At 42.1% G+C, this 25,948-nt stretch overlaps 2 protein-coding genes across 2 annotated transcripts in view; both read left to right on the plus strand.

Annotated features, from left to right (window-relative positions):
• The window catches only part of dlg4a (discs, large homolog 4a), a gene marked incomplete at its 5' end in the record, with an annotated part of 196,190 nt that overhangs the window by 105,177 nt on the left and 65,065 nt on the right, over positions 1 to 25,948 (plus strand). Inside the window, 2 exons of the mRNA XM_080435830.1 lie at positions 4,283 to 4,444; positions 16,428 to 16,484. Of these exons, the coding sequence (XP_080291956.1) occupies positions 4,283 to 4,444; positions 16,428 to 16,484 (219 nt within the window). The remainder of the gene's footprint in view (positions 1 to 4,282; positions 4,445 to 16,427; positions 16,485 to 25,948) is intronic.
• On the plus strand, positions 23,637 to 24,815 carry LOC308090037 (protein phosphatase 1A-like; the record flags this gene model as incomplete). Its single annotated transcript, XM_080435063.1, has 1 exon — positions 23,637 to 24,815. The coding sequence occupies one exon, from the start codon at positions 23,637 to 23,639 to the stop codon at positions 24,813 to 24,815; it is 1,179 nt and encodes a 392-aa protein (XP_080291189.1).

Consider the following 25,948-nt stretch of genomic DNA (forward strand, 5'->3'; position numbering starts at 1 on the left):
AAGAAAATGGGTTAAAACAGAAAGAACAAGAAAACCAGGATAAAAACTGATCAGATATTCAAATCTGTTCCTGTTGTGAGTAGAGCGAAAATATATGCATTCATACATATTCCAGATATGCTCATGAGGATGAGAATAATACATTCTGTATGTCACGCTTACATAAGATCTCCTCTAAGGAGTGGGATATGGCACCTCAGCAGCACTGCAATACCGTCGGTGTCCACTGGAATCCTTGCATGTCTATAATAGTTTCTCCCATGCATTCATATTTGATTGATTGATTGAATACTTTATTAACAGTTTGCAAAAAAAAACACAGGAAGTACAGTTTAATACAAATACAATCCTAAAAGGAGTGAACCCAAGAAAGCACTATATGGCTTGTTTCCATTGGGGTACTGTGTATTCAATGTATAGAAAAATGTAGTGACAGACAAATATATAATAATATGCAAAAAAACATCATATAAACGAGTTGTAATCAAAAAGAAAAATATGTACAGTACAGTGAACAGTTCGGCATTTCTGGTGATAGGCTTGATTTTTTTTTACAGGAGGCTGAATCGCAGCCACCTGTAAGTGCTCTTTTAGAGCGGTTTTGAAGGAGAGTAAGGATTCACATGTTTTTATAACTGTTGGTATACCACGGCATTCCACATTTTAGTGGCATAGCAGGAGAACAAATTGAATCCCTTGTTAGAGACAAATGTGGGTTGAACGTGATTTGTGGAGCTCCCTTGTAACAGAGTATTTCTACATTGCAGCATTGATACTTTTACTTAAGTAAGACATGTGTACTTTTTTCACCACAGGCTGTGTCACCTCGGTTACGACTTCTAGACAAAGTGGAACATGGGAAACTTCCTCTCTCACGCCTCGTGGCATAATGTGTTGTTTACCCAAACCTATCAAACACGGTGCAAGTGTAAGGTTGACATGTGTGTTTCGATACAATATTCCTCGTCTCTACGTGACCCCATTTTAAACCATATCGTTGCCGTCGAGCAGAAATCTCTTATCTCCATCTTCTGACTTTTTTTTCTTTTTCGCGCAGCGTTTCGAGCTTGTAGATCTGCTACTTTTGCAACTTTTTAATGTGATTCCTGAAAAGTAACAGTTTTGGACATATGAGGTTTCCACCCAACAGAGACAATATCTAAAACTGTTACTTTTCAGAAAATGGGGGGTAAAAGAACACTGTGTTCCAATGGGATCAAATGTAGTTATTATTTAGTCACAAGCTCTTCTTTATATGAAGATTTAGAAAACCCTCACAGACACTTTAAAACCACTTTCACTTAACCCATTAAGACCCGAGGCTGATTCTATACAAAATTCTATACTAAATCAAGTAGTTCTCAAACTTTTTCATGCCAAGGACCCCCACAATGATATGTATTTGGTTACAAAATGTTTCAAACACTTTCAATATTTTTCAGGTTGTATATCTGCTATTTGTGAACAGCCAATGCTAAAATTAAAAATTACACGGATGCTTTCCGGGTTTTATTGCGTTAAAAGAAATAGCACGAAATAGCCGATCTACAAGCTAAGAACATGTTGCATCGCAGCGTCAGATCGGCTATTTTTGCTACTCTTTTTGTGTGACACAAGTAGGGCATTCATTTGAATATTTGAAATATGGAGATACAAGTTTTTGTACCCAACAGCAACGCTATGTTACACTCTGCTTGTTTGGCTTCCAGATAGAACTCAGAAGACCACTGTTTTTTTCTGTCTTATCCTAAGCTGGTCAGTGTTGAGCTGCCAGCCGCCACAGTGGGCATGATGTTGGCAGGCTGCCCGGGCATGCACGGGGCATCGGTGAGGGGCTGGATGGAGATGGATGGATGGATGGGGGTGGGTGGGTTTAGCCAGGCAGGCAGGAACCAGTGGGCACGATGCTGGCAGGATGCCCAGGCATGCACTGGGCATCGGTAAAGGAATGGATGGATTTAAAGTGATTTCAGTTATTTGGATTCCATAGATGCCAGCATGTCTTCTATATGGAAGCATGTGGTTCTCAACCTGTGGGTCAGGACCCCCCAGGGGGGTCCCCACATAATTTTGTAGGGGTCCCCATATGACAGTAAAGTGACAAATTAAGGACTTTTATTACCTTTTTAATACCTTTAAAAAAATACAGTACATTAAATAAGATAATATAAGAAGAATAGCCGAGGTGTTGTGAACTTGTAGATCGTCTATTTTCACAATATTTATCTGTGGAGCAGAGTCAAACTAAATGTAATGCCTCAACTCTTACATTCCAAGTGCTTATATGTCCCCCCCCCCCAATATATTCATATTTGAACTGGGGACCCCCAAAAATAATCATATTTGAACTGGGGACCCCCCAATATATTCATATTTGAACCGGGGACCCCCAAAAATAATCATATTTGAACTGGGGACCCTCCAAGATAATCATATTTGAACTGGGAAACCCCCAAAATAATCATATTTGAACTGTTTACCCTGCAAAATAATCATATTTGAACTGTTTACCCCGCACATTAATCATATTTGAACTGGGGGTTTGTGGTTGGCTGTCTGACGTGTGGTGGAGGTAGCATATCTTGGAGGTCCATGGGGACTGTGTGCACACATTTTCAACAAATAAAAAAGAAAATAGCAGATCTACAAGCTCATAGCGCGGCACTCGGTGCCGCGCCATGGGCTTGTAGATCTGCTATTTTTGAATAGCCAAAGTATAAAATAATGGTTACAGCTAAAATCTAAAATGACACAGATGCGTTCCTGGTGTGGGTTAATGTTCACATAACCATAAACGTCCCCTGAGCAGCAGTGATGTGATTAGCGTGCAGCAGCGTAGCCACATTGTAGCGAGCAGCAGCGTAGCCACACTGTAGCGAGCTGCCGCGTTAAGCCACTGCGTTTGAAGGAACAATGTGACGTGTCCTTCAGCTGAAGCTCTCTGTCCTCTGCAGGATGATCAGTAACACTGATGGTCTAATGGAAATGAAGGAGGTTTAGAACATGAGCTCACAGCTGCTATCGAGTCTATCGACCCTTCATTCCATGTCAGCCAGATTGGGTTAATTTTTTTGGGGGGGATCAAATGTTTTGGAATCTGATTGTTGACACTCTGTGCCTTCGATCAGCCTCTCTACCATTAGGTTACCTCTAATAGGCCTACTGCCTACTTATAGCCAACAGTATGGGCAACCTGCATTAAGTGTTGATGATGGTCTGAGGAGCCAAATGTCCACTCTCTGTGTCACTTTATTTTACCATATCACTTTTTGCACTTTTGTAAGTAAAGGACTATTTTTGCATCCAAAGAGCCTCAACGTTCATCTTTCAATGTGCAAGCCTTTTTGTTGTTTATGGACGTTGAAGGTCCAGTGCAATGACATTCTCAGTCATTTTATTTTGAAGTTTCAGTCTGAAACGGCCTTGCAACCAATCAGAAGGTTCCATCCCTTCAGGCTATGCCACGGTAAAGCCTCAACCTGTGCAGTGTTATTGTTTGTAGCCTGCAGGCTGGCCAAGGGAGAAGGCCAGCTTGCAGAATGTTCGTTACCAAGTTGCTTATTTCTAACCTTATTTTAGTGTGCTGATTAAGTTTACAATGAGTAATACACCGTCTGAACATCATGTTGAATGAGAAAGCAGAGTTCTGTAATTAAAATCAGCTGTGTTTGAAGGAACTTGCAGCTATGGGAATCACACAGGTGAATTTAATTAAGATTCATTTATATTCATGAAAGTGTATCTATGTCATCAGGCAGCACATTTTTGTTCACAGGAAGTAATTAAGATTGGCTTTTTAGGGACTTTTTATATAAAAATACACAAAAATTGGATCTTTGGCATCTAATGTTAGTAATGCCCAAATGATGACCACGGATATGCTCTAAAATTGTGCAAACCATATTTTTCACTTCAGTAGACTAGACCTTCATGCTGGCCTCTCGCTAGAGTTCTCAACAGGCCTGAAAATTAAGACTCGGCCCTAACTGGGCCCGAGGCTCGGCCCGGCCCGAACAATTACCAAACTTTTAGGCCCGAAAACCAGAAAATGTGCTTAATGTCCTCAAAGTCGCCCGTTTTTCTTTAATAACTCGGCTCTCGCACCTGTCTTCAGCCCTAGCAGGCCTTGAGTTTAGAGCGCAAACTTCCCTACCTCTTTTAGTTGATCACGGATGACTTATTGTTTCAGTTTAAAATACGTTCTTCTCTCATGCAACCTAAAGACTTATATATATATATATATATGAACCCCCCCTTCTCCTCTCTCTCTGTGTCCCTGTAGAAGTACCGGTACCAGGATGAGGAGACCCCCCCCTTGGAGCACAGCCCAGCACATCTGGCTCCAGGGAAGAGCGCTGAGATGCTCCACATGAGCGACAAGAACCTGGCCGCCATGGAGGCTCTGCACGGATACACACCTCACACACACATATCACCCGTTAAGGTATACACACACACACACACACACACACACACACACACACACACACACACACACACACACACACACACACACACACACACACACACACACACACACACCTCACCCGTCAAGGTACACAAACTGTACACACACACACACACACACACACACACTGTACGCACACACACACACACACACACACACACACACACACACACACACACACACACACACACACACACACACACACACACACACACACACACACACACACACACACACACACACACACACACACACACACACACACACAATGTAATCATTTATTTATGTCCACATAAGAGATACAATACAAGGACACACATATTACAAGGTGCTGTAAAAATGTACAGTCAGCAAATCATGGACAAATACCCCCACACCCTTCAGGGGTACAAGTAACCGCGTCTTCGCCATATGTGGCGGCTACCGATAGTAGAAGAGATCGCACAGAATTTTGCAAGCCGTTTAGTTGCTTTTTTTTTGGCATCCCAAGTTGTTGGAAGCCTCTCACAACCAACATGTCCAACATGTACATGTCCTAGGCTGCCAAAGATAAACACAAGTAGATTGCAACTAATCTCTCAAGAACAGATTCAGAGCTAAAACGCTGGGGGCGCTGTTTTTCCTATTTATTTGACGATGGGTTCCCAGATTGGATTGCACCTAATAGCCTAGCTCTGTGATGGTATGGAGGAGTGGCTGGTATTTAATGACTTTGGTCATAAAGGCTTCCTCTAAGCTAGAGTCAAAGGTGCAGTCAGACCACTTCAAGAATGGAGACTGATCTGGAGCCTTCATTGACAACAACAACAACATCTGGTGTATTAGCAGAAAGATGTGCAAAGATTTCAGGATTTTTAGTACAGAGTTGAAACATGGAATGTTTGACACAGGAATGTTTGTACATTCTCACTGACGGTGTAAAATGTTTAGATATGTCCTTAGTTATGAGATCAACTATTCTGACGTGGTGTGCTATGTAAAGACACACACAAACACGCACACATGCACGCACGCACACACACATTTATTTATATTTTTATTGAATACTTTATTAGTCAGATAATGGTACAGTCAGACATTAAGGCTAAAAGGATAACCAACCATCCATTGTGGTCCTATGTATTGAATTCATCAACAACATACTGTAGGCGTAAAAACATGTACACAATAATACATGTCATCAACAAATACAAACACTTTTATGTACAAAAGAGCAGGGGAAATTACATCTACCTCCCTATACCTACCTTTCCTGATAGATGTTTTTTCAGTCCAATTTTGAATGAAAGCATTCCACATGTTGGTGGCAGAGCACTAGAATGAGAACACACACACACGCACACGCACGCACACACACACACACACACACACACACACACACACACACACACACACACACACACACACACACACACACACACACACACACACACACACACACACACACACACAGGCAGGCAGTGTGTAGCCTAAGGGTTCATAGAAAATGTATTTTGCAACATAGCAGAGCACATAATCTATGACTTATGATCCTGTATAATATATTTCATAAGGATATTACCGTTTATTTCATACTACAGTAAATGTGTGTCAATAGGTTACAGGCGGTGGTGTCAGTTCTCATTTGGACAATTAGAAGACATAAACTAGTGTAATAAGCTTGTTTGGGATGAATAATAATATCCGTGCTACAGCGGTTCTCAACATGCAGTCCGGGCCAGGTCCTTGAAGAGGTTCCAGAGGGTCCCCAGTGAAATGATTCATAGTTACAGTACATGTACTATAGTATGTAACTTTGCCCTGTGTTTACATAACTAAACAATATACAGTATATATCTTTTTACCAATCATGTCCCTCTATACCACTGGTTCTCTGTTTTTCATGTGTCTATGAGGTTGATAGAACTTCATTAAAGAGGTGGTGCCATGTTTTTGCACTTTTTCTGTTTTTCATGTGTCTATGAGGTTGATAGAACTTCATTAAGCCCCCCGGTGGTGTTTTTATGGTGTTTTATGTCTTCTCTGACTATTTGGAGTTTTTTCCTGGAGGCTGAAACCTTGAGGGTCAAATGTGCCAATAGAGAAACAGCGCTTTAGTGACATCACAAAGCCCACACCCTCCCCCTCATTATCATAACACAACAGGTGTGGGCATGAGGAGGAGGAGGGACTAGGACAGGTGGGTGGTGCTAAGGTGGTGGAGGAGGTGCTAAGGTGAGAACCAGGTATACTTAATGCACTGGTGGGTGTGTCTACATGAAAACAACATTTTAACACTTACTGTACACTTTTTTTTTGTTGAAAAAAATCCTTACATAATAATAATACCTTATGATCAGGTTTTAGGGTTGAAAAATATCATGGCACTCCATCTTTAAGCCCCCTGGTGGTGTTTTTATGGTGTTTTATGTCTTCTCTGACTATTTTGAGTTTCTTCCTGGAGGCTGAAACCTTGAGGGTCAAACGTGCCAATAGAATAACAGCCATTTAATGACACAGTAAAAATATACCCTCCCCCTCATTATCATAACACAACAGGTGTGGGCATGAGGAGGAGGAGGGACTAGGACAGGTGGGAGGTGCTAAGGTGAGAACCAGGTATACTTAATGAACTGGAGGCGTGTCCACATACAAACATAATTTCAAACTTTCTGTACACTTTTTAGAAAAAAATCTTCCTCCTAGTATAACCATAATACCTGATGATTATGTTTTAGGGGGGGAAAAATCACTGAAAATCACGGCACCCCGTCTTTAACTCTTGAGAACGTAAAATGAAACCAAATGGACCCTTACATTGCAAGATTTTCTGCCCGACAACAGCGATGATATCAAATTCAGGTGGTGCTTGAAATGACAGGAAAGGTTAAGAATCAGTGTGCCTTATTATGACTATAGGGACGTTGTCAAGCAGTTTGTTTGAGTCGTTGTTGTTTTTTGGCTCGAGCAGTCAGTCAACTCACAGCATGCCTTCCAGTCAGACCCGCAGGATCAGAAAAGGAAGACAATTAGGAGAGAAATGCATATTAATTGAGTTCAACAGTCGTCTAATCACACTCATCCATGCATGGCAACAAGCCTGACGGCTCAGGAAAAAACACTCTGCTTTTTCTTTTTCTTTTTCTTTTACCAGCGGTGCGTTACCTCGTTTAAATTACAGTCCTTTATCCGTGCTAATTCTACAGAAATGCATATATGAATATTAATGCACATATTAATTAGGATATGCTGCCTTTAGCGGCTTTACTTCTAAGATCACCTTTACACCCAACTCTAAGCATACAGTGCACCTTGGTGATTTGCATTTCATTTTGACTACTGATTGCATCGACCACATCACTTATAGGCTAAGAGACACATTTGGACACATCGGTGGCAAAGTGTAAATGCAATAGTGTTTATCGTCCACAAGCAATGAACTACTACTTTAGTTACTAGTTACTTTGCAGATATAAATGATTATATTACAAAACATACATTAACCACTTTAGCCCTGTTTTAATATATTAAAACAGGGCTAAAGTTAAATTATATTAAATTATTAATTATTTCTAAAATAGCCGCGTTGTGAGCTTGTAGATCTGCTATTTTCAAACATTTTAGTACTTTTACTTTTGGTAATTTAAGTACATTTTGATGCCAATACTTTTGTACTTTTACTCAAGCACATTTTTTTAACACAGGCCTTTTACTTGTAACAGAGTATTTCTACATTGCAGTATTGATACATTTACCTAAGTAGAAAATGTGAGTACTTTTTCCACCACTGCTTTTTACCGACGGTTAAAAGGGCAGAGAAGAAGACACTACTTTGAAGCTGATGTCACAGGAAGAAGGACACAGAGGATGACACAGGACAGAGGACAGTAGAACAGGACATGTCACAGGATACACCTGACATTAGTAGGAACATGAGGACACGGTCCTTTAATGAATGACATACTGTAGCTACAAAATGCAGAACAGGTGCGTTAAGTGATAATAATCCCACTTCACCTTCTGCTAAGGGGATACTACAGCCTCTCTTCATCTCCATGCACAATGGTAACCGGTGCAGAAGTGGCCTCTCGTGAATTTATCCTGCAAATTGCTTTTCTTGAACATTAACGCAGCTGGACTAAATTGGCGTGTTGTAACACAAAAACAGCAAAATTAGATGCCAGATCATTCCCCATAACTTCTTGAGGAGAGAGAGAGTGTCAAGGTTGTGTTTGAAGCCATTAATTGTTTGCAACAGCATTGCGATTCTGTGAATCTCTGAGTGGCGCAAGCCTTCGTTTTCTACGTGCCAAAAGAAGTCAGGCCAGAAGAGTTCTTTTTTTCAAGCACCAACGGACACCAGCTCCAAATAGTACTTAACTATGGCATTGATTGGTTTGCCAGCCCACTTGATGGGCACACAATATTTTCAGATGGAGGTCCATGGCCAAATATATATATATCAATTTGGGGGTCCTTGACATGACAATGTTTGAGAATCACTGATATAACATATCGTCTCTGTCGGGTGGAAACCACAGTTTGTCCAAAACTATTACTTTGCAGGATTCAAATTCAAAAACGGCAAAAGTAGCTGATCCGCAAGCTCAAAAGGTGCCATGTTTTGAGCTTGGGTTCTCTGAATAAAATACAGCTCCAAAATACAGCTTAAAGTGAACTTTACTCAGGTATCTAGTTCATCGCCGTCCGTTTAGTAAGGGCATGCCTGACCAAACATTTCTAGTTTGGTCAGAGCTTTAGCCCTGGTGAACTGTTTACCATGTGATACCAGGCACCACCACACGGGGGTGTTTCTCCTCATTCTCTGGATGGTGGATGCGGTCACCTTTTATTTGGGTGGTGTGGATGGAAGGGGGGCTCATGAGCAGACTGGACTATTGATCCTAAACTCTAACGTGTGCATCACGCCCTCTAGGGTTTCCACCAGTGTGTCACTGGTGCTCAACATCGGGTCCTGAGGACCTCCAATGGTCCAAATGGATGCCTATGGATCCTTTAACTCTGAGAGTGTACAAATGGAACCTGTATGGGTCCATTTGGTTCCATTTGTACACTCTCTAAATTAACAAAATGAACCAATTTTTATGGGTCACAAGTGAATATGATTTTTTTTTTGTTTCCTATGTTTTTCTTTTTTTTAAGAAAACTGAATTAAAAAGTTAAAAATAAAGACAAAAAAATCAATCCAAATCAATTATTTTTAAAAAAGTACTTTAAGAAGTAGTGAAAATAGCAGATCTACAAGCTCACAACGCGTCGGTGTCGCATTGCGACGCATTGTGAGCTTATAGATCTGCTATTTTCACTAGTTTGGGTCCTGGGGAGACATCACATTATCTCTTTTGGGTCTCGAACTAAAACGTTTGGGAACCAAATGGTTTAGTTAAGTGATTCTCCACCTTTTTAACCCATGGTCCATGGTTCCATGTGTTCACTCTCAGAGTTTCAAGACCCATAAAGGGGTCCGTTCGGAGACCCTTGGTGGTCCCCGGACCTGACGTTGACAACCAGTGCTCTAGGGTTACCAAGTGTGTGATGTCATCGTCCATTTTGTTTCCCAAAAGACGTTGGTGTCAAATAATAGTGACTGGTGTCTGTGAACGTGTATCTCCAATCTGTCATATCTCGCTCTCATGATGACATCATCATGACATGATGTCATGAAATCAAGGCCCCAGAGCCACACATTGTCCCCCGGGGGGCTGTGGTTGTGCTGCTGGGCCACTTAACCCAGTGGTTTTCAACCTTTTTCATGCCAAGGACCTCTAAATTGATATACATTTGGCCGCGGACCCCCATCTGAAAATGCTTTACTCAGTGCCGTGCTATGAGCTTGTATATCTGCTATTTTTTGAATAGCCCAAAGAAATCTTAAAATGACACACAGATGCGTTCCCGGTCTTAATGGGTTAAAGGAACAGTGGTGGAAGAAGTACTCACATTTTATACTTAACCCTTGGCCTGCCACTGACGAGTTATGTGTTTTCAGTGGTCTTCCACCAGATGGTGCTACCCTATGAATGATGCTCTCACTGTGTTTTTACAGTGGCACAACCATCAGGTGAAGCTTAGCCAATCCATGAAGCCGGTGGGTTGGTTTTGGCCAATCAGGGAATCGCCCTAATATGGCAAATTGATCCACATGGCAACGCATTCTCACTCCCGAGAAGTCAAACGTTTGACTGGAAGGGGGGCTGAAATGGCACATGTTGACTAGGGGGGATATGAGTGACGGTTCTATCCCTATCGGGACATTACATGGTGTTTGACTCGGTTCCACATATAAATATTGTGAAAATAGCAGATCTACAAGCTCACAGGGGCGTTGTGAGCTTGTAGATCTGCTATTTTCAAAATGTTTGCCTCTTTTGTGTATTAATTGACAATTTGGCCAATGTTTGACCAGTTTTTATAGTATAATTACTATAATATAATATAATATAATTAATATTATTATAGTCAGGGGATATTAGCAGAAAGATTTCCAATCTCGGAATAAATTCCTTACCAAAAAAAATCTTCACCAATGTGTTTGTAAAGGTGTCTAGTAACACACCTCACAAAGACTGAAATTCAGTTTCCCTAGGAGAATTTGTGACAGCTCCTGAAAGTTGGGGTACCCACCATTTCCCTGCATTTCCATGCAGGGCAAAAAACAAACACATTTTTATTCTGTTTTAAGTAGCATGTGAGGGGTCAAACTAGGGTGTTTTTATGATTCTGAATCCATTGCACGCATTTGTTTTGCACCAAAACCACTCCTTGGGCTAAAAACGGCCATAGCCATCCTTGTCCAGGTATACTTTTTGTGTAAAAAGCCCATTGAGATTGGGCTGTTTTTAGCCCAAGGAGTGGTTTTGGTGCAAAACAAATGCTTGCAATGGATTCAGAATCATAAAAACACCCTAGTTTGACCCCTCACATGCTACTTAAAACAGAATTAAAATTAGATTTTTTTTGCCCTGCATGGAAATGCAGGGAAATGGTGGGTACCCCAACTTTCAGCAGCTGTCAAAAATTCTCCTAGGGAAACTGCATTTCAGTCTTTGTGAGATGTGTTACTAGACACCTTTACAAACACATTGGTGAAGATTTGTTTTGGTAAGGAATTTATTCCAAGATTGGAAATCTTTCTGCTAATATCCCCTGACTATTAGTATAATTTGTAGATTACTTTTGATGAACTTTTTTCATTTAATTTACTATTATTTATTTATTTTATTATTAAAAAGGTATTAAAAGTCCTTAAATTGTCACTTTGCTGTCATCTCCCCCCCAAAAACATAAATCATGCGCACAGGTTGATGTCATAGATTCTATGATGATTCTATGTCATCTATGATTATGACGTATGATACCGTAGGTTTTGGCCCAGTCAGAGCCCTGTTGACTTCTATTATAAAATTAAAGTCAATTATTTAAAAAAGTATAAAACATACTATACGGATGTGAAATTAAAATAAATTGTCGTGGTGGTACCTCAGCGGCTCATTGGCAGTGTGCACAAGACATTTGGCACTGATCTGTCCAGCAGTTTGCGAGATTAGCTCACAGACACACAGACAGACAGACAGTGTTTTCCCAAACTTTTTGGCTCGAGACCCAAAAGACAAAATAGTCATTTACCCGGAACCCAAACCAGTGAAAATAGGGAAACGGTGTTCTATAGATGGCTCTGACTCTCATAGAACCCCCCCCCCACACACACACACACACACACACACACACACATCACACACACACACACACACATCACACATGCATGGTTGTCCATATGTTATGATGCTATTCCAGTCCCAGGAACAGTGGGATGCAAGAGGTTAGGGTTAGTAAGTGACCTTGTTGTGACCAGCGGGTCATATGTGTGTGTGTGTGTGTGTGTGTGTGTGTGTGTGTGTGTGTGTGTGTGTGTGTGTGTGTGTGTGTGTGTGTGTGTGTGTGTGTGTGTATGTGTATGTGTGTGTGTGTGTGTGTGTGTGTGTGTGTGTGTGTGTGGAGGAGGTGGTGTAAATGATGTGACTAGATCATTGTGTGACATGGATAACATGCCCTTGAGCAAGGCATCATCGGACAGGACACTTATTATATGGTTGTACTGCATGGTTAAAACTGTGAATACATGTGCATTACTGTAAATAAATGCACACTATACTGGTCAGCTCTGTGCTTGGTCTTCTCTTTTTTCTCCTCTACACCAAATCTCTTTGTTGAAAATAGCCGATCTACAGGCTCAAGATCGGATACTTTCGGCGACTGTTCCCCTTAGATTAGGGACCCTAGGGCTTAACCCATTGAAACCAGGAACGCATCTGTGTAACCACTTTAACCATTATTTTATACTTAGGCTATTCAAAAATAGCAGATATATGAGCATAGATATACAAGCTCATAGCGAGGAGAAGAATTTTTTATTTTTTAAAGCGAACATCTGTAACTCAAATCTTTGCCTCTGGGGAGTCCATGGAACAACATATTTTGAGATGGGGGGGGGGGGTTCCGCGGGCAAATACATATTATTTTAGGAGGTCCTAACATTGAAAAGGTTTGAGAACCACTGATTATAGCAAGTTTTTTCAAAAAAATGATTTAGAAGACATTTGTAGAATCTCCCAGAAGCAAAGATTTGAGTTACAAATGTAATGTGCAAGATTTGCACACATTTTCATGATTTTTCGAAAAGAAATATTAGATCTACAAGCTCATAGCGCGGCACTCGATGCTATGAGCTTGTATATCTGATATTTTTTAATAGCCAAAGTATAAGATAATGGTTAAAGTGGTTAAAATCTAAAATGACTATGCTTTCCCGGTTTGTGTATATTGTCTCTGTCGGGTGGAAACCTCATATGTCCAAAACCGTTACCTTTCAGGATTCAAATTCAAAAGCATCAAAAGTAGCAGATCTACAAGCTCGAGACGAGTCGCTTAGGGCCGCATTTCAAGCTTGTAGATCTGCTACTTTTGATGCTTTTGTGTGACGCTGTGGTATGATCAAGTAGGGCGTTTATGAAAAAACACAAAACATTAGAATATGGAGATAAGAGGTTTCTGCCCGACAACAACGACAAGTAATAGTACAGTACAGTAGCTACGTGAAGTCTCTCCTCCCATATCTCCCTGCTGTGTTTTGCTCATGAAAACAACAACACAATCCTTTTCTATATTTCTCTTAATTTGCCGTTATTCTTCCGCATCCCTGATTCCCCTGATCTGACATTGAGGGGGTTTTTTTTGCGTCAGTTGTTTGCAATGTTATTTATCCAGGAATCAGAGTCTACAGTAGGCTATTTTGCTTTCAGCTCAATGCCTATACTTCCACTTGCTCTGAAGGTGCACGTGCGTGCCCGCGAGAGAGCCGTCAACGCGTCGTCAACACCTAGAACAATAGCCTAGGCTAGGCTCTACCTGGCTGCTTTGCATAACATTAGACTACTCGAGAAAAGCCATGGAATTGAATGTGAGAGACACACAATGAGAGACAATTGGTCTCTGCACTGCAGAGTGCGAAAGGGGATTCAGCCAGATGGATTTAATCATCACCACAATCCGTACAAAGTCACTGGTTAAACAGGTATCAGCCTGATGTTCATGAAGTTACATGCATGGGCCACCTATGACTGGGACCCTACAGATTATGTGATAACTTGGCTGAGATCCCATCGCTTAGCTGAGGACCCAAGAACGAGAGCTGCACCAGACACCTCACGAGGTTGTCAGTAAAGACAAGTTGTCTGATTATTTTAAGTATGTATGTATTTAATATTATGTGTGGTTGAGTCTATGTAAAGGGCTTTTATATAAAACTAAAAGGAAAATAATTAATTAATTGAAACAAAAATAAAAGCAACACATTAACAATGCAACTAAATAATAAGACCTATAATTACAAAACAAGAAATGACAAAGTCATAATATACCCGCTTGCGGCAGGCTATTTTTGCCCCAATCTGCAGCACAAAATGTAAAAGTTGTCATTAAAATAAAATCTCAGCCATTCGAATGCAACAAAAATAACTCCACAGAGGTTCATTGGTTGGCTACCAATATGAAGTGTGTGTGTGTGTGTGTGTGTGTGTGTGTGTGTGTGTGTGTGTGTGTGTGTGTGTGTGTACAATATCAATGATAGTGAAAATAATTGATCTACGATCTGCTATTTTCACCAGCTGATATAGTTACTTCATAATGTAGCCTACCCTTACCCAAGTCAAAACTACAGTGTTGCACTTAGAAATGTATGAACAACAAAAATGAAGACACACACACACACACACACACCCAGGAGGACTGGTTGATAGTGTTGTATGCATTGTTCCTGGACAAAAGACCGGTGGTGACCAGTTAGTATTCATGTATGTATGAAAGAAATGAACTATTTTCACAATAAACTAAGTGAGTCCATAGAATACAGGTAGCGTAAGGGCAGTCATGTTAAAAACATCAACACTGGTGGAAAAAGTACTGTAATGTTTTACTTAAGTAAAAGTATCAATACTGCAATGTAACCCTAACCCTTTATAAAAGTGAAGCTCACAACGTGTCTTTTGATTTCACTGTTTGAAACAGCTAGGCTTGAGTTGTAATGCATAACTGCAAGTTTGCCCTTTTCACTACTGGCTTACATGAAAGAAAAAACCCAAATGGGTCCATTTGGTTTCATTAATGTCTTTTGTAAATGAAGTATTCAATAAAACGTCATAATAAAAAATAGCAGATCTACAAGCTCACAAGGCGGCGATGCGTTGTGAGCTTGTAGATCTGCTTTTTTCTGATAAAATGCAGCTGATTTTAGCGTCATACCTTACATGAAAAATGTTGCTACAGTAACCTTGGTGGTAGTGTGTATTCATTCATTTGTAAACAGGGCAGTCATGTTAAAAACAGCAACAGTGGTGGGAAAAGTACTCGTACTAGTGTTGGCATGTATACTAATTACAAGCGACCTTGTTTTCTGTGAAGTTGCTTGTAAATGTAGGTAGTTGCTTTTTATTTGTTATTATTTTGTTGTGAGCTTGTAGATCGGCTATTTCCAAATCGTCTATTATCAAATAGCCGATGCATATAGGTTTAAAGTGCTCATGTAGCCTAATAGTCACTTAAATCTTTGGGCTTGTTTTCATTGACCTGGTTGCTTATTTTTCTCTCAAAATCTGGCAACCGTGTCATTGTTTAGACCAACGAAGAAGAAAATGGCGGAAGCGATCCTCTTGTCCAAGGCCTGTGTGAAAGACAGTATTATGTTGAGAAAATATAAAGTCATTACAGCACCATAACATGGTTAATACATTTTATTTTGGGATGTACAATACATGAAAATTACGAGAGTAATAACGCGACTTGCGTCGATAACTAATGGGGAGCGGACATTAGCGCGCTTGGCTAAAAACAGTTAGTTAGTAACATCATACAAGCTAACTATTAGCCAAATTCGGCTAGCGCTCGGAGGACTGCATAGTCCCATAGCTTGGGAGGACGAGGCCGCCCGTTCAGAGTATGGGAAAGTATCCCATTGGCTTAAACGACAGCCAATGACGCAAATCTGTCGAACAAATCTGTCGAATGCAAATGAATCTGTCGAATGCAAATCTGTCGAATGATGAGTCGTATGTCTGCCTCTTCATAGACCCGCAGCTTTCAGCAAGCGGGTAAAAAGCTGGTTTTCCATCACATCATATTGCGTTCAACTAGCACTGAGCTGAGTGGCTATATATGTGCACATGCATGCAACAATCCACAGCACACCCTGCACTCTATCTGGAAAAGCAAAGCAAGAAGGAAAAATAAGTCTTCTTCCCTCCAGAATTCCCTGTAGGGCTGCACAATTACAGTATGGCTATAACGACAAGCATCATTTTGTCGGATATGTGATCACTGTAGAACTATACGTTGAAGATGAATTGTGTAGCCCTATACTTTTTATGTGCAGCGCTGCATCTCACATGTTGCTTCTATTACTTTGCAGCCAGTGTTGATGTCGACAGGACACACCCCCATGTACACCTCTGCAGTATCCACCCTGGTAAGAGTGCACACAGCGCCCCCCGGTGGCGCCGGCCCCCCCAAAGGGGCCTTTCATCACGTCTTAACTGATCATCATCGCCGTTACCGTCGTTATCCTTGTTGTCGTTGTCGTCATCGTATGGCTTGTGTTGTGTTGTGTCATCTGTAGTCTTTACTCAGTCCATATTCGATGTCACACACACACACACACACACACACACACACACACACACACACACACACACACACACACACACACACACACACACACACACACACACACACACACACACGTCATATCTCTCTCGCTCTCTCTCTTGCTCTCTTTCTTTCAATCCTCTCTCTCTCTCTCTCTCTCAGTTATCTCTCATCCGCATGTTGTTTTTATATGATGTGTTTGTTGTCGTGAGTATCGTCTGCTATTATTCTCAGCCGTCACATGTTTTAACGTAAAAACACAAAACACTCAAGTGCAAGTGATACATTTTCTTAGATCAGTGCTTCTCATACATTTTAATGATGTATTAAGCTGTGAACCCTATGTGAAAAGATTTGGTGCCTGGAACCAACCAAGATCTAAGAGAAGATCATAATTTAGATTAGATTTAGTACAGAAATCTACAGCTGTCTATACTGTTAGTTGGGGAGAGAGAAACCTATGATGTAAACACTAATTCTTATAGCCTACAGTAGATTCTCTCATTGGATCACCTAGCTGGTAGAATTAGTGTAAAATTGTAGTAAAACAAACATATTTGCTACGTTTTATTTTTTTAAATAGGGCTTAAGGGGTTCAATTGTTCCTCATTTCTCTGAGGACCCCTTGGAAACCCCTCAAGGACCTCCGGGGGTCCCTCGGACCCCACTTTGACAACCACAGACACAGCTTGAGACACAGAGAGAAGAATGTTCACCTGGGCTCCAGCCAGCAGGTGTCACTGTTTGACCGTGGAGGATTGACTCATTTTACATAACCTTGAGTGGACGGGCTAGTGGGGGGGGGGGGGGGGGGCTGCTTTTAAACAATAAAACATTTTTATGATTAGGGGGGAGAGAGATTGTAGAGTTGCCCTCGCAGTCCTGCCAAAATGTTGTGGGGCAATTTGTGAATTTTTGTCCAGCTTGCAAGGCTCAGACGGTGTGTGATGATGACAGAGAGGAATATTTATATTGCGATGCCTACACTTAATTTTACAGCTCGCTTCAGAACAACAATAAGCACAATTGTCCCCTATCAGCACATCTTGTGCTCAGTGCAGATGTTGGAGTCAGAATGTGAAGTCTATAGAGGGCTGCGTTTTAGCATAGGAGCCAATGTAAAGAGCTAGATACGACCATTGTAATAAGAGAGAATCAGCTGTAATATCAAGCTCCAAAGCTGGCCTCTTAATTTAATTATTTCATGATTATTATCATAATAATAACAGTACGTGGAACAAAACATTTTCAGATGGGGGTCCGGAGCCAAATGCATATAATTTTGGGGGTCCTTGACATGAAAAAGTTTGAGCACCACTGATATAGTAACACAAGATTTTGTAGAATCGTAACCTCAGGCCTTAATGGGTTAAGCTGTGAACCCCTATTTGAAATGATCTGGTGCCCCATGGGACCAACCAGGGTCTGAGAGAAGATCATAGTTTAGATTAGATTTAGTAATGAGGCCTAAGTAACAAAAACATGAGAACAGATGATCATGTGTGTTTCTGTTAACACCTCTGTGTTCAGCACTGTGTTCAGTACAGTACAGAACGTGTCCTCTGTGTTCAGCACTATCAAACGAGTCCCTTGAAGCCAGGCTTAATATGGCAAATAAAAAGATTCTTGATTACATACATACTTCCTCCCACTCCCCCACCCAAACACACACGCATGCACTATGTGTGTATAACAACATATTGCCGCTATAGGTCACCTTGTCAAGATCAAGAACAAATTAAAAGGAGGCAAGATCACAGTTCATGCTTACTCTGCTTATCGTCTCTGTCGGGTGGAAACCTCATATGTCCCATTAAAAACATTGAACGTTAAAACTGTTACTTTTCAGGATTCAAATTCAAAAATATCAAAAGTAGCAAATCTACAAGCTCGAAACGCGTCGCTTCGCGCCACGTTTCGAGCTTGTAGATCTGCTACTTTTGACGCTTTCGTGTGACGCTGTAGTATGATCAAGCAGGGCGTTAATTTACCCCAAACAAACTCAAACAATTTTAAATGGAGATAAGACAAGGTTTGTGCCCCGACAGCGAGCGACGTGGTTCAGATCTTGCTCTTGTCGTAAGTCACTCTGGATAAGAGCGTCTGCTACATTGTTTTGTTGTTAAAGTGTAAGTGAAGTGGAACAGGCTTTGGGTGCAACAGGGCAGTTTTCCGCCACCAACGCTGCCATGTTTGTTTGTGTCACCGTGACCACGGTGGAGTGTCCTCAGCAGTCAGCATATACAGATGGTGTTTTGCCAGCTCGTCTCAGTAAAGCCGTGAAGTGATTTAGCTGCCCTGGCAGACCCCGGTGCTTCTGTCCTCCCCACCTCTTATTTACGGGTCATATGTGGTGGCGCTGCTGGCCTGGGCTGGCAGCACACAGAGCCTTGTATTAGAGACAGTGGTGGAAAAAGTACTCAAATATTTAACTTAAGTAAAAGTATCAATACTGCAATATAGAACTCTGTTACAAGTAAAAGTCCAGAATTCAAAATGCACTTGAGTAAAAGTACAAAAGTATTGGCATCAAAATGTACTTAAAGTACCAAAAGTAAAAGTACTCACTATGCAGAATGTCTCATTTCAAGTTCTCAAATGTATAAACATATTCTGAAAATAGCAGATCTACAAGCTCACAATGCGTCGCAACGCATTGTGAGCTTGTAGATCGTCTATTTTCAAATGGCTGAAATGTATAGGTTGAAGTGGTTAATGTATGTTTTGTAATAATTGCGAACGCAGCGGAAGGAGGCGCCTCCGCGCAAGTGGAGCTTACTATGTAACTCTGCCTGGGTTGTGTGTGTCTCTGTCCGTGTGTCTGTGTTCACCTCTCATTGGCTGCATGCACCCATGTGACTCACGCTCTCATTGCCTGCCTGCCCCTGGGTGACATGACTCACATGCGTGCACTGCCTGTAAGCAGCCACCCGAGTGCGCCAGAGTGCAGGAATTTACACAATGCTCTGACACACACACACACACACACACACACACACACACACACACACACACACACACACACACACACACACACACACACACACACACACACACACACACACACACACAATGTTCTCTCTCCATCACGGTGAAATAACACGGATTACAAGTCCGTAAATACACAATATTTTCGAGCTGCGTTCGCTTCCCGCGTTCGCGCGTCTTACTTGTAATCAAAAGTAACTAGTAACTAAAGTTTTCAAATAAATATTTGGATCAGAGATGTAGTGGAGTAGAAGCAAAAGTATTGGAAATTGGAAATACTCAAGTAAAGTACAAATACCTCAAAATTGTACTTGAGTACATGTAACTAAGTACAGTCAGTACTTGAGCACATGTACTTAGTTACTTTACACCACTGTCAAAATGTTTGCCTCTTTATTTTTTATTATTTGACAATTTGGTCAAGGTTTGACCAGTTTTTATAGTATAGTTTGTTCATTACTTTTGATGCCATAATCTGGGGACCCCCCCCCCCCCCCAAAAGAAAAATCATGTGAGGGCCCCTCTGGGGGTCCCGACCCACAGGTTGAGAACCACTGCCATATAGTAGTATTTATGGTGCATTATTGTGTACTCGCAGTGCTTTTGCAAAGCATACAGTAGCTCACTTCTACGTACATTGAAATAAGGCCAACGTAAAGTTCTACTTTGTTTTGAGTCTTAAGAGACTGTATTCCTCTTTCTCCGTTTTTAAAAATACTTCTAACCCCCCCCTGTGTGTCATTATATACTGTATTATCCCTCTGAGACGGATGCACGCTTCGCATACATTTCACCTGCAAAACAGCGACGGGGCAAAAAATGGCAACTCCTGTTAGCAGGAACGCTAAAGATCCAGGTGGTTATGACGATGCCAGGGGACAGCATGTGTTCAGCAGTGATCAGTGGTAGAACAAATATACTAGAAATATACTGAGATGTTTAACCCATTAAGACCTGAGGCGATTCTTAAAAATGTTTTCTAAATCCTAACAGTTTTTTGAAAAAAAATCTTAAAAAAAATATTTTGAAGATTTTTCAAAAATAGCAGATCTACAAGCTCATAGCGCGGCACTGATCTTGAGGCCAACACAAAAGTGTTGGCCTCATATACTTATATACTTAATTATTATATTAAATATACTTAATATACTTAAAGTACTAAAAGTTAAAGTACTCCTTATGCAGAAAGTCCCATTTCTCAAGTTTGTATTTTATTTTTCAAAAATAGCCACATCTACAAGCTCAAAATGCATTGCACGGTGGCACGTTGCAAGCTTGTAGATCGGCTATTTTCGAATAGACAATATATAAAATAGGCCGGAGGAGGCTCATGTCTAATAATCATACAATGTTTTATAATAATCGTACAATCTTAATTGTAAAGCATTAAAATTTGTCCAGGACCACCTATCCAACCGATATACCCATATATGGGACCTACCGAATTCAAACTTGGTGTGCATATATCGGAGAGGACCCGAAGTGGGAAGTCGGTCGGATCAGTGGATCTCCAAAAAATACAGATGGAACAGCGAATCCCCATATATAAAGCAAATCCCCATATATGACCCGGAACTCCATATATGGGCATAAAAGGGACACAGACTGACGGATACAAAAATCTCCATATATGGGCATAAAAAGGATACAGACAGACATTTCCAACGTGCATCGGTCACTGGTCTAGTAATCTATACATCTGCAAGGTAACATGTAACTAAAGTTTTATAATAACTGTAGTGGAGTTAAAAGTACAATATTAGCCTCTGAGACGGTATAGTGGATTAGAAGGATTTATATTTAAAAATCTACATACTCAAGTAAAGTAAAAAGTACCGCACAATTGTACGTAAGTACAGTACTTGAGTAAATGTACACTGGCAGTGATATTCTGAACAGGCATCAGTCTTGGCTAACGCAGAGCGACCCCCATGGTACACGCCTGTACAGTACATCGCTGAAGAACGGTACTACAATCTGCCATCATCACCTTATGACAAAAACACACCTTTATGATGCTCATAGGACCATTATTCTCCATTAAGGTGACGTTCAGCAGTCAAGCACAAGGCCGGTGGCTTTGCCTGGCTATAGTGTTGAGCAGTGGTGGACAAAGTACTCAACCCCAGTACTTGAGCAAAAGTATAGATACTCCTGGTCACAAGTGAAAGTTTCCCTGTCAAATGTGTACTTCATGTCACATCCTCAGTCCAGTTTAACCCATTCATATAAAAGAAGTGCAGATATACAAGCTCGTAGCGCCGCGCTATGAGCTTGTAGATCTGCTATTTTTTTTTTATCGTGAAAAGTTGTGCAAATCTTTAAATATCTATATTTTTAAAGCGAACATTTGTCAGCTATTTTGTTCCAGGGACCCCCCCAGAAGCAAAGATTTGAGTTACAAATGTTCACTTTCAGCGAGCTTGTAGATCTGCTATTTTTTGAATAGCCCAAAGACATCTAAAATGACACAGATGTGTTCCCTGATTGAATGGGTTAAGGGGGAGTTTGTTTTCTTGTAAGTCTGTGATCAAATGATTAATGATGTTCTGTTAACTTACAAGTACTGAGAAAGATACTACTATAGGCCTAATCTTAACCACTTTCCCAAAATATTTCAAGCTTTCTTTTCTACAAAACAATTTCACAATGTAGTTTTTTCAATAATAAAAGGAATACGCCCGCACACCGCCGAACTGCACGGTACAGTAGATTTATTGAAGGAGAAGCAACGTTTCGGTCACTGATGACCTTCTTCAGGCATGAAGAATTTTTAAAAAAAATTCAGAAATAGATCTGCCATCTCACGACGCATCACATGTGCGACGTATTGCGAGTATTGTGTAATCATTTTATAATAATACTTTTATAAAGGAAAATAGGGCTGTGAACGCATTGAAACCTTCGCATCCATGGGTGGATATCATAAAAACAACATGAGACCACTATATATTTAAAGGCCGCGTAGCAGCCTGCAACTCTAGCCATTCATAATTGGGAATCGAGTCGAAGTACGAGCTTCTTGTCTTTCCATACGGGCTGGTCGTCTGACAACAGCAGCATGGCTTCGTCGTCATTGTCGGTATAAAGCACGTTGTATCTTCTCGGTTTCTTAGCAGCCGTCAGCGTCTGGCTGAGGTAATCTATTGCAACCTGACAGCAGCACAACAAGCTGTCAGGAAGTTGAGTCTCTTCTTCAGTCAGACGTTTCTCTGTATCTTCAGCAAGACGTTTCTCTGTGTCTTCAGCCAGAAGAGGTCGATCATCCAGGGCTTGAGTTGATGATGGAGGTGGAGTGATGATCATCATGTCTGGATCATCATCATCTCTTGTCCTCGTTAATGGGATCTCCTCGAAGTCCAGGGCCCGTTCACCACCCTGCTGATGATGTTCATCAGAGGCCATTGAGATACTATGGACTGAATCTGTTTATTATTATTTTCCTCGCCGACCCAGTGCAGTGCAGTTACCGTACTGACGTATAATTGGTTGGAGATGAGATGATTGGTGTTTTGTCCCCTCGCCGTTTATGCACAGTGCTGATACTGTATCTGGTATACTGTTGTATATTGTTGTATATTGTTTTTTGATATTGTTTTACTCTTAACTCTATCTACTTGTTTCCTCTGTATCTCTAACTGCTGTGCCACAAACACCTCAAATAAATGAGCTAATAATTGCCCTTACTCTAAGCCAATACCTGGATCGCCCGTTGAATGTCTTTCTCCACTCAGACACCAGATTAATATATGATGTGTTACGTCATAAATATGTCATAAATACTCCATATTTAGGCATGGTTGATCTGGAACTCCATATAGATATATGGCTGAGTAATCGTGACATCATTGGGATGACAAGACAGTATATAAAGATCCCAGATTCCATCTGCCGACCCCATAGATCTCCAACGATCCTGGTCCTGTACCTTAGACAACCCACTTATCTTTTACTACTTGTCTCCTCTAGTCCTCCAGGCTGGATGATGACATATTTGGCCAGAATTAACATACTACGTTCTTCAGTGACGACGTTGTCACCCAAAGCCAGGGGCGCGCCACTAAATACCTTCCTCCTCACCCGCAACATCTGTAGGCGGGTGCCTACCACCTTCAACACTTTGGGACGGACGCCCTCTCTGGTGCCAACTGCGAAGCCCAGCTTGTTAGGCTCGATCGGCCTTCTTTTCCCACACCGGTCATTTAAGACGTCCTCAGACCGCTTGGATTATCAGAGATGGGAAAAGAACAACGACCGCGGCCGCGGTAACGACCGCGGCCGCGGTAACGACCTGCGCTACGGTCTGAGCAGCATGCAGGGCTATAGGGAGGGAGAGATGGAGGACGCACACACGGCTGTGATCGGTCTGCCTCGCGGCCTCCGCCGCTGGTCCTTCTTTGCCGTTTACGACGGTCACGGCGGGTCCCGCGTGGCCGAGCACTGCAGCGAGCACCTGCTGGAGCACATCACCAGCAACCCTGACTTCCAGAACGCTCTGAAGGAGGGGGAGGAACCCTCCTCCTCCGTGGAAAGCGTGACCGACGCAATCCGCGCCGGCTTCCTGAGGTTCGACGAAAGCATGCGGACCCTTTATGAGAAACACTGGGTCGTGCAGAGCGGCTCCACCGCGGTAGGCGTGCTGATCTCTCCCCGCCACATCTACTTCATCAACTGCGGAGACTCGCGGGGCGTCCTCAGCCGAGGTGGAGACTCGGCGCCCTTCTTTGCCACGCGGGACCACAAGCCCAGCGACCCGCTGGAGAAAGAGCGGATCCAGAACGCCGGCGGCGTGGTCATATTGCAGCGAGTCAACGGGGACCTGGCCGTGTCCCGGGCCCTGGGGGACTTCGACTACAAGTGTGTAAGCGGAAAGGGCCCCACGCAGCAGCTGGTCTCTCCAGAGCCTGACGTGGTGGCGATAGAGAGACGCGAGGCGGAAGACGATTTTGTCGTGCTGGCGTGCAACGGCGTCTGGGACGTCATGTCCAACGAGGAGTTGTGCGCGTTCATCAGGTCCAGGTTAGAGGTGACGGACGATCTAGAAAGAGTCTGCAGTGACATCGTTGACACCTGCTTGAACAAGGGGAGTCGGGACAATATGAGCGTGGTGCTGATTTCCTTCTCAGTGGCCGACGAGAGGTTTGCCGAGGCTGTTGCGCTCTGAAGATGACGGAGCGCTCTGGGCGCCTCAAGCAGAACATTCTTAAAAATGTAATTAATTAGATGTATTAACTGTTGCACGCCTAGCATTGTATACTGTCTGATGAATCATATTGTATCATTTTGTTTGGTGTAGGATATGACCATACAGCAGCCTGCTTACATTTAATAAATAAACGTGAATCGCAAATCTAGTAGGTGTAATTGACCGAAAAATGTAAACATTCCAGTAAAGCAAAAGTACATGATTGTACTTAAGTAGAATCTTGCCACATACTGTCCGTATGTGGCACTTGTACCTCCATTCCCTCCCTCCCTCTCTCTCTGTGCTCACTGGCTGTGGTTTAATAAATGTTTAAGCAGCATCCAGCAGCTCCCTGTAGCTCCAGTGTAATTACTGTACAGATGCTGCTCTATCAGCTCTACTGGGAGGAGGAGAGGAGAGGAGAGGAGAGGAGAGGAGAGGAGAGGAGAGGAGAGGAGAGGAGAGGAGAGGAGAGGGAAACAGCCTGGGAGAAATATCTGAGCAGAAACAACACACTGGAGCATCAGTTATCTCTCTCCTCTCTCCTTGAATGGAAGGAGAGGGGGTGGGAGTTAGAGAGGAAGATGGAGAAAGATGGAGAGAGAGGGAGAGAGAGAGAGAGAGAGAGAGAGAGAGAGAGAGAGAGAGAGAGAGAGAGAGAGAGAGAGAGAGAGAGAGAGAGAGAGAGAGAGAGAGAGAGAGAGAGAGAGAGAGAGAGAGAGAGAGGAAAATAGACAGAGGGAGAGGGAAAGAGTGGGGTAGATAAACACAGAGAGAGAGGGAGAGAGAGACATTGGGAAGGGTTGGAGCGCTGCATAGAGGTGGAGAGATGCAGAAGCCAAGCAGACATCTTATTTAGTGAAACCAGAATGTCAGCTCAATCGCGGTGTCCTTCAGCGTGTCCTTACATAACTAATGCAGCGCGCATGCATTTGTGTGTGTGTGCACGTGTGTGTGTGTGTGTGTGTGTGTGTGTGTGTGTGTGTGTGTGTGCACATGTGTGCGCATGTGCATCTGTCATCCTGTGTGTGTGTGTGTGTGTGTGTGTGTGTGTGTGTGTGTGTGTGTGTGTGTGTGTGTGTGTGTGTGTGTGTGTGTGTGTCGGTCTGTTG

The sequence above is a fragment of the Gymnoscopelus braueri genome, assembly GCF_963280865.1.
Source record: "Gymnoscopelus braueri genome assembly, chromosome: 8".
Taxonomy (NCBI): Eukaryota; Metazoa; Chordata; class Actinopteri; order Myctophiformes; family Myctophidae; genus Gymnoscopelus; species Gymnoscopelus braueri.